Source organism: Ictalurus punctatus, chromosome 3, assembly GCF_001660625.3.
Source record: "Ictalurus punctatus breed USDA103 chromosome 3, Coco_2.0, whole genome shotgun sequence".
Taxonomy (NCBI): Eukaryota; Metazoa; Chordata; class Actinopteri; order Siluriformes; family Ictaluridae; genus Ictalurus; species Ictalurus punctatus.
This window is the reverse complement of record NC_030418.2, coordinates 7,676,021-7,686,353: the sequence shown is the minus strand read 5'-3', so window position 1 is coordinate 7,686,353 and position 10,333 is coordinate 7,676,021. Positions and strand designations below refer to the sequence as shown.

General features: G+C 41.3%; 1 protein-coding gene across 6 annotated transcripts in view; it reads left to right on the top strand.

Moving 5' to 3' along the window:
- Positions 1 to 1,471, top strand: part of LOC108263492 (arginyl-tRNA--protein transferase 1) — a 95,062-nt gene extending 93,591 nt beyond the window's left edge. For all 6 annotated transcript variants that reach the window (XM_047154356.2, XM_047154354.2, XM_047154353.2 and 3 more), the window contains one exon: positions 500 to 1,471. In XM_047154356.2, the coding sequence (XP_047010312.1) occupies positions 500 to 678 (179 nt within the window). In that variant the 3' untranslated portion in view covers positions 679 to 1,471. The remainder of the gene's footprint in view (positions 1 to 499) is intronic.
- The last annotated feature ends 8,862 nt before the right edge of the window (positions 1,472 to 10,333 follow it).

The following is a 10,333-nucleotide window of genomic DNA, read 5'->3' as shown; positions in this document are numbered from 1 at the left end:
AACAGTAAAATGGGACTATCTCTGGAATGGGATGTTCAGCAAGCACATGGGTGCAATGGTCAAATGTGTCCACAAACCTTTGGCTATATGGGGTAAATATGGATACTATGGCCAAAGAAAACCCCATAACAAATACCTAATAAATATACAAATAAAACGTAATAATCAGACATTCGTCATCCTGAGTGTGAAACAAATTTGGCAATTTTATGCAATATACATCATGACACTATTCTGTTCGAACTGTGTGTGAAATATCTACATACCCATGTGATATCTACGAGGTTCTCCATGCTTGTGCTGTGAGGTGAAGCATTAGAATGTTATCAGATGTGAGAACGGACGCAAAATTATTCAAAGTATCTCCAGGGTTTGCTTAGAAAATCCCACAGAGATTTCCAGAGAGGTGTTACAAGATTTTGAATTTTTGAGCATCAGTGTGTCACATCTGTACACATGGTGAAATTCTGCCTTATTTCATTTCTGTGTGTGTGTGTAGGTGATGCTCGTGCACTTAAAGACTTGGGCCGGGTTATGGTGCTGCACAAGAGGACGGTCCTGCCTTATGCCGCCTACTCGCGGAAGAAGAAAGGCTTCAGCGACGAGAAAGAGGTGGAGCAGTATGCAAGCCTGGTGGGCCAGACGTGTGCGGAGAAGATTCTCCTCTACCGATCTTAGTGTCTGCATTCCGTCTAACGTACCTCTGATAGTCAGTCTGTTTGTTTCGCCTTTCATTCCCCATCCTGTGTCTGTTTTTTTCCCTTGTTTTGTTCCAGTGTGTTGTCTTAAAGCTCCACGTCTTGTTCAGTACATGTAGGAGGAATTGTAACGCTGTGAAGCCTCTCTCTATCCCAATGCTCACAAGTGTTTTATATTTAAACCCTCGCGATATTGTCGCGCTCATTCACAAACTATACCCGTGTAATCAACCTCTCACTAATACAGAACTCCGAATATAGAATTGTTTTAGCGTTGGATTTGTTTTTATTGATAGAAATGACAAGCGAGGCTGTGACGTGATTAGCTGTGCTTAACTAGGGTCTGCGTTCATACAAACAGGTTTGCACCAAAGAAGGTCCGTGACTGGGACACTGTTAACATGTACACCACGAGGCAGCCCTGAGCTACCGAAGCCGCAGAAAACTGTTGTGAAGGAAGAAGTTTGTGTGTGTGTGTGTGTGTGTGTGTGTGTGTGTTTTGTTTTTGTTTTTCAGAACTGCTAGAATGATTACATAGGCTGCAGTATGCATCAATGTCCTGTGTGCCATACTGGGCTGAGATCAGAAATGAAGATTTTAAGTCTCAGATTTAAAGTTCTGTAAGCTCTCCAGATGTGAAATGTACAAAATCAACAGCATACTATGTTCTGAGCAGCTATATTCTGTCAATTCTGGATGCAAGACAAGCTTCAGTGCTTTTCTTTTGTATTCTGTCACGCTTCAAACACATGAATAAAATCATAATTACGCTTGTTTGCTTCTTTTTCTGTCAAATGCTAACACAACATGTAAGACGCAAGCAAGAAAAGTCTGCTTTCCTACTGAGCAGTGATAAAGATTTTCCCTACACAGCCAAAACATTACAGTGTGGTGGGTCTGTTTGTATTTGGGTCAGCTTGGTGTCAGTCGGTCATGTAAGGTGGGAATGCCAGTAGGCCTGGGCTGAGCTCCAGTGCTCACCTGCTGATGCTAGCTTTGCTGACGCTAACCCTCGCAGCAGTCTTAGCCAGCACCCTCATTAAACTGTGGTTGAGAATCAGGCTGAGGGTGGGTGGCCTTGGTGGAAACCCAAACGAACTAATGTTCTCGTAACCTTTCCATCACAATAGCACAGGGAGCATTTATTTTTCCTGACCTTAGCTAGCCTGGCCCTGTATATTAGATCTGCTGGGAAATGAGCTGCTCAAGCACTGAGTGGAGGTGATAGCGAGCTTTTCTTGTAAATTAGTAATTCAATTGTTTTCTCATCCAGTGCTACAGTTGCTTTGAAGCTTAAACATGATTTCAAAAGTTTTAAAAAAAAATTGATTCAAGAAATATCCCTCACTAAGTACAATTTAAAATCCTCTGGCAGTGTCAGATTGCTTACTACTTCCCTTTATAGCTTTTTTTTTTAAGGGACCTTTTTACACTACTCAAATTAACAAAGCAGGCATGGCAATGCAATGTTTAAGTAAATAAATATATAAATAAAAGTGATAAAAACCGTCCTGTCATTTACCCACCTACTAGCATGCAGCTTATTAGTGAGATTTGCCAGTGATGGTAAAATCAGATTAAATTCTGTTTTTGTTTTTTTTGTTTTTTATTACACAAATCTGAAAACATTGTCTTATCTATTCCCACTTGTATATGAGTATTAATAAAATTATAATAAATACACCTTGCAATACAAAGTAGATCATGATCATTTCAATCATAGTCCTTTCCAAGAAAGGAAGAAGAATAAAGCAGGAAGGAAGAAGTCACATTAGTTTCTGTGATTAGATTAAAAAGGGGTGTTGATGTAAGTAGATGAATCATTCGGATAGTCGCTTGTAGCAAATACAGTTCATCTGAATCAGCCAGAAGAAAATGGCAGAAAAAAAAAAAATCTCTTAAAGCACTTTTTTAATTCTGTGTTTTTTGTGAATTTTTTTTAACAAAATATCAAAAGGTTAGACAATAAAGAGTGCCACAGTGTTTTTTGCTCATATTTACCCAGGGTGCCAACTTTAGTGGAGAGTACTGTATACTGTACTGTGCAAACTTCTTAGGCAAACTAGATTTTTATTTTTTTGCTCATTGGCAAACTGTAGTCTTGCACAGGCTTTTTCCTGGCACGTCTCCTGTGCAGGTCAAATTTGTGTAATCTCTTTCTGATTGTAGAAGCATGCACTTGGACACCAACAGTTGCAAGACTTACTAGCAGATCCTGTGATGAAATTCTGGGATTCATGGAGACTTCTTTTTGCACCAGACGGTCTGCTCTTGGGCTGAATTTGCTGGGACGGCCAGTCCTGGACAAAGTGGCAAATTGGCTTTTGAAATCTGCGCCATATGTAGATGATTTTCCTTACAGTGGAATGATGTATTTCAAATAATTTGGAGGTCTTTTTAAATCCCTTGCCAGACTAATAGGCATCCACAACCTTTTTTATGAAGGCCTTATAGAACTCTTTAGATCTTGGCATGATGACACCACACACCTCAATAGCTAAGTGTTCCCACTAGACACTAGATACGAGACAGGAATAAATAACACAGGTTTCACCTGCACTCCCTAAGCAGGTTCTAATCACTGGCAACCAACCCAAAATAATCAACAACTGATTATAATTTTATGGATTTTTCACTGTTTCAAAGAGGATCAAATGTTTGCTTGTCCAAATGTAAAAAAAAAAACCCAAAAAAAGCAAATTCCATGGGGTGTACTTTTTTTTCACGACTGTATATATACACCAATCAGCCATAATATTACAACCACCTGCCTCATATAGTGTAGGTCACCCTTGTTCCACCAAAATAGCTCTGACCCGTCGAGGCATGGACACCACAAGAGCTCTGAAGGTGTGCTGTGGTATCTGGCACCAAGACATTAGCAGCAGATCCTTTAAGCCCTGTAGGTTGCGAGGTGGGGCCTCCATGGATCGGAATTGTTTGTCCAGCACATCTCACAGATGCTCGATCAGATTTAGATCTGGTGAATTTGGAGGCCATGTCAACACCTTGAACTCTTTGTCATATTCCTCAAACCATTCCTGAACCATTTTTGCAGTGTGTCAGGGCTCATTATCCTGCTGAAAGAGGCCACTGCCATTAGGGAATAAGGTTACCGTGAAGGGGTGTATTTGGTCTGCAACAATGTTGTATGTGTCAAAGTGAATGAATGAATGAATGAATGAATGCCAGGACAAAAGGTTTCCCAGCAAAATGTTGCCCTGAGCATCACACTGCCCCTGCCAGCTTGCCTTATTCCCATAGTGCATCCTGGTTCCATCTCTTCCCCATGTAAGTGACGCACATGCACCTGGCAATCAACATGATGTAAAAGATAATGGTCCATGGTCCAGTTCTGATACTCACGTGTCCATTGTAGGTGTTTTTGACAGTGGACATGGGTCAGCATGGGCACTCTAACCAGTCTGCGGACACCTTGGACGGTGTGCTAATCCATCGCAGGGCACAATCGCCCACACACCCATTCACAGACTATGGACAATTTAGACATGCCAATCAGACTACCATGCATGTCTTTGGACTGGGGAGGAAACCCCTGAAGCATGGGAAGACCATGTACACACAGGGCAGAACTGGATATCGAACACCCAACCTCGGTGGTGCGAAGCAAGCATGCTAACCACTAAGCCACCATGCGCCACCAAATAAATAAATAAATAAACATCTGCCACTAATAACACCAAAAAAATATATTTTATGGTGGTTGCTGAAAATCCAACCAGATCGATCTCTCTGAAGTGCCCCCAAATAATCTTTTTCAGATTTCATTTCTCTCTAGTGTAGCCTTCATCCAAACCAACCAACTACTTCATTGGTCCTACTGATCAATAAAAGCAATTTCTTACTCTTTTTCTTTCTATGTCTGTGCCAGCACTGGGTTGACTGAGGCTGGCGCTGCTCTGCTCCCCTGTTGCTCCTGTCATCCTGGGTTAGTCTCGCTCTCTTCTGGCAGTTTTGCTTTGTGCCAGCAGCCTGGAGAGGTTTAGCCTGTAACCCCCCCAAATTATAGTCAGCATACATACCTACTCTGTCACTTACTCCGAGACAATTACTCTAATGTGCTCTAAATCGGAGCAGCCAAGCAATTTAGCTATGTAAAATACAAGTAAAAAATGCTGTGTGAGTGATTCTTTTAAAATGTGTGCAACATAAAATGGATAAGGTTAAATAAAAAAAATAGAACTGAATAAAACCAGAATGGAAATTCTTTCAAGTGTAGCTACAGCCACTGATGTATTAAGGATGGGTTTGTTGTGCAGCAAGCAAAGCTGAATAAGATTGCACTCATTGTGACCCCCCTTGTGCAGCAATAACTGCAACTAAACGGTTCCAGTAACTGTTGATCAGTCCTGCACATCGGCTTGGACGGAACTTGGACATGAACTGCTTGCTTCAGGTCCTTCCACAACATTTCTATTAGATTAAAGTCAGGACTTTGACTTGGCCATTCCAAAATATTAACTTTATTCCTCTTTAACCATTCTTTGGTAGAACGACTTTGGTGCTTGGGATCGTTGTCTTGCTGCGTGATCCACTTTCTCTTGAGATTCAGTTCATGGACAGATATCTTGAAATTTTTCTTTCAAATTAACTGGTATATTTCAGAATTCATTGTTCCATCAATGATGGCAAGTCATCCTGGCCAAGATGCAGCAAAACACGCCCAAACAATGATACTACCACCACCATGTTTCACAGATGGGATAAGGTTCTTATGCTGGAATGCAGTGTTTTCCTTTCTCCAAACATAACTCTTCTCATTAAAAAAAAAAAAAAAAAAGTTCTATTTTGGTCTCATCTGTCAGCAAAACATTTCCAATAGCCTTCTTTAGCAAATTGCAGAAAGGCAGCAATGTTCAATGTTCTCCTTGCAACTCTGCCATGCACACCATTGTTGTTCAGTGTTCTCCCGAAGGTGGACTCATGAACATTAACATTGGCCGATGTGAGAGAGGCCTTTAGTTGCTTAGAAGTTACTGTGGGTTCCTTTATGACTTCGCATACTATAACACGTCTTGCTCTTGGAGTGATCTTTGTTGGTCGACCACTCCTGGGGAGGGTAACAATGGTCTTGAATTTCCTCCATTTGTACACAATCTGTCTGACTGTGGATTGGTGGAGTCCAAGCTCTTTAGAGATTAATTTGTAACCTTTTCCAGCATCAACAACTCTTTTTCTGAGGTCCTCAGAAATCTCCTTTGTTCATGCCATGATACATTTCTTCCACAAACATGTGTTTTGAAGATCAGACTTTGATAGATCCCTGTTCTTTAAATAAAACAGGGTGCTCACTCACACCTGATTGTCTTCCCATTGACTGAAAACACCTGACTCTAATCTCACCTTCAAATGAACTGCTAATCTTAGAGGTTCACATACTTTTGCCACTCACAGATATGTAATATTGGATCATTTTCTTCAATAAATAAATGACCAAGTATAATATATATATATATATATATATATATATATATATATATATATATCTTATCAACAAGGCATCTCCACCCACAAAATGGTCGCTCACTCTGTGTTTTTTTGTTTTGGTTCTGTGTAAACTCTAGAGACTGTTGTGGGTGAAAAAACCCAAGAGACTAGCAATTTCTGAAAAACTCAAACCAACCCATCTGGTATCATCAACCATGCCATGATCAAAGTCACAGAGAATTCCCAATTCTGATGGTTGATGTCAACATTGAGCTCTGTATTTATTTAAGTATCTGACTAGCTTTGCTAATGTTACTGAACAGGGATGTGCCAACTTTTTAGGCACACTTTTTTAAACTCTGGCAAAAGAGGTGACCTGTGGTATAGTTTTCAGTTCAAATCAGGATCACAGGAACTTTTGGTATCTGTTTTTATCCCCCACCATTGTGGTTGGCGCTTGTCCTGTCCTCTCTCATCCAAATGACTTTTTTTCCGCTCATTTGCCTGTACATTAGTGTACCACTGTATCCTGCAGATCCTGTTCTCAGGCCATAGACCACTTAAATATAGTGTGTATAGCCACCAAACCTCAACCACTGAGCTTGGATTCCTCGCCTCCATTGGGTTCAAACTGTGGACCATAGGAGCCAGTGGTTGTTCTGTGGTGTTGTGGGTGGCTTTATCTTCTTCCAGTTCCCATCACACTCCGCTGAATAAGCCGCTGCGTTTGGCGAGTGCGTGGTGTCGCAGGGGAATGCTTAACCCCCTTTGAAGGGGGAAGGGGAAAGGAGAGCATGAAATCAGATCAGAAAGACAGGTCTAAACTTTGAAAGAGATTATTGTGACTGGAGTCAAGCTATGATCTCTTTGATAAGCAGAACTATATGTGTACATGCTTTGAGTTCTCCAGATACAATTACATTAAACTGTCTCTATTCTAGATAGTTTATTGATCCAGTAAAGGAAATTAAATTGTCTTGGTACAGCAGTCAAACAAAGGGGATTACTAATTAGCAATCGATAAATTGTCTTAATCAAGTCAATTTGATTGAATTTTAGGAGGTGGGTCAGCTGTTACCTCATTCCTGAGAGCCATAAATGTGAGGACAGCATCATTCAAAACAGTCAAAGCAATATTATATAGCCTTCTCAGCACTGATATGATGGAAATATGATTCAAATGTTTTTGATCAGCTTGCTTCTGTACTAAATACTTCCTTTGATTAATCACTAATAAGACTCCACATCTTAAGTGTTCAGATTTTATTAAAAAGCTTCTTACTCACCATGTGCATGGCTGGATGCGTGTGCGTCACTTATCTGATGAAGAAATAGCACCAGGATGCACTATGGGAAGAAGGAAAGCCGGCGGAGGCAGTGTGATACTCTGGACAATGTACTGCTGGGAATCTTTTGGTCCTGGCATTCATGTGGATGGTACTTTGACACGTAGCACCTACCTAGATATTGTTGCAAACCAAGTACACACCTTCATGGCAACAATATTCCCTAATGGCAGTGGACTCTTTCAGCATGATAATGCGCCCTGACACACTGCAAAAATGTTCAGGAATGGTTTGAGGAACATGACAAAGAGTTCAAGGTGTTGACATGGCCTCCAAATTCCTCAGATCTCAATCCGATCGAGCATCTGTGGGATGTGCTGGACAAACAAGTCCGATCCATGGAGGCCCCACCTCGCAACTTACCAGATTTAAAGGATCTGCTGCTAATGTCTTGGTGCCAGATACCACAGCACACCTTCAGAGGTCTGTAAACATGTAGAATATACGGTATATTTTTCCCCCTTGTTTGATGACATTTGAACTTGTCATTAAATCGAAACTCACTCCACTCCATCTGCTCCTTTTGTTCAGCTCTGTTTGTAAGCATCATCTCTGCTGTGGCCTATGTGATCTTTCTTTCAGTGTTTATCTGATCAATCATGGAGCATTTAGTCTCCTCTCGCTGCAGGGGCTGAAGGTAAACTCTCACAATGCCCACACTTGTCTGTGGTGTGTGTGAGTGTTACATACATGTTTGTACTGGCTCCCATGCAAAACCCAAGGATAAAGTTTTGTGTGTGTGTGTGTGTGTGTGTGTGTGTGTGTGTGTGTGTGTGTGTGTGTGTGTGTGTGTGTGTGAGAGAGAGAGAGAGATACAGAGATTATGCCTTGCTTCAGTTGTCTAGGTTTTATATGGCCCTCAGATTTTCTGTGTGTGTGTGTGTGTGTGTGTGTGTATGTGAATTTTGCAATCGAGGCAGCGGAAGCTCCAAGGCTGGAGGAAGTGCAGAGCTGTATTGTGTACAGGGGCCCCTGCATTAAGCATATCATCACTTAAATGCGGCTCTATTCTCCTGGGGATTAGCCTGTGGGACAGAGGGACGCCCTCTCTCACTGAACTCTGTCACATAGATTCATCTTCCCGCCATGCTGTGGTGTGTGTGTGTGTGTGTGTGTGTGTGTGTGTGTGTGTGTGTGTGTGTGTGTGTGTGTGTGTGTGTGTGTGTGTGTGTGTGTGTGTGTGTGTGTGTGTGTGTGTGTGTGTGTGTGTGTGTGTGTGTGTGTGTGTGCGTCAGGGTGTTGTTATCTTTGCAGGGGACCAGGACAGGAATATCTGAAAGTTTTGACCTTGCAGGGACATTTGGTTGGTCCTGACAAGAAAAACTGATTGATTGATTGATTGATTTTAAATATAGAAAAACTGCAGCTTTCACTTAAAAATGTAAAGTGTCAAAAGGTTTCTTTTTGATTAGTGAGGTTAAAGTCAGGCTTACACTGCAATTGTGCCTATGCTGTCCAGTTTGTTTTCAGGAAAAGCCCTTATGCAATAAGTGTCCTTATACTTTGGCATTTGAATTGGGGAAACCCTGAGTATTTTAGATATTTGTTCTGATATTCTGTATATGCAGTTCTTGTTGGAGTTTGAAGTGCTGTTGATGTGTGTGTGTGTGTGTGTGTGATGGTGTTTGTCATTTTACTGCCATTTTTCGATTTCCTGGTTGGTCAACTGTGTTGTTTTTAAATGTGCTACAGTATATAAATAAATTAAGTTGAGTCAGTCGAGAGTATTCATAAAGAAATCCAGTTATCTAACACAGGGGTTCCCAAACTTTTCCAGGGCAAGGCCCCCCAAATGGCATTAACATTTGACCGAGGCCCCCCTTTTGCAAGATGTCTTTAAAACACATTAAAAATACAGACTTCTGAATATACCCCCCCCCCCCCCCTTTTTTTAAAAATAATTACATCTTGCATCTTTACATTACATTAGATTAGGAATTGATTGTGTGTGTGTGTGGTTGTCTGAGAGTGAGAAAGAGAAAATCATGTGTTTATTTATTTTTCACACCAAATTGTTGAGGCCCCCCACTTTGAAAACCACTGATCTAATGTTTTCCTTCTTATCACTCAATGATATTAGCCCTGGTTCATCAACTATGTATTTTTTTTTTACATCTAAAAACTTCCATCTGCTCTATTCTCTCTTAGCAGAATCCTTTTACAGATTTAAAACATAAATAAATTTAAAAAGCACAGTTTTGTCATTTCCGTTCAATTCTGCATCGCCTCACATGCCACTTCCTTCTTCCTCCCTTGCCCCATCCTCTCCGTTCCTTTCCAGGAAAGATGGATGAGATGGATATTCTCTCTGTCAGCTTGCTCCATATAAAGGTGAAGATGCATGGAGCTGTCTGGGATTTTCTACATGTTAGTGCAAATCAGATTAGTGCTAACATGCAGAAGTCTTGCTGCAGCCTGGCTTCAAGAGCCATGACTGACGCAAATAATGCTGTTCAGCTTCTGGTTTGTTGTTTTTTTTTGCTGATAAGCTGATTTATGATCACTGTGAAAGCTGTTGACTGCATGCTTGCACAGCATGTAAAAAAAAAAAAAAAAAAAAAAGACTCATGCCCTGCACTGCAGGCTCTGGGTTACTGATCGGAAGGTCGGGGGGTCAAGCCCCAGCACTGCCAAGCTGCCACTGTTGGGCCCTTGAGCAAGGCCCTTAACCCTCTCTGCTCCAGGGGTGCCGTATCATGGCTGACCCTGCGCTCTGACCCCAGCTTCCTGACAGGCTGGGGTATGCAAAGAGAACAATTTCCCTGTGCTCTACTGTATATGTGACCAATAAAGACTCATTATCATTGTAATGGGAAATGTATCAGTTTTAATGAAAGCTGT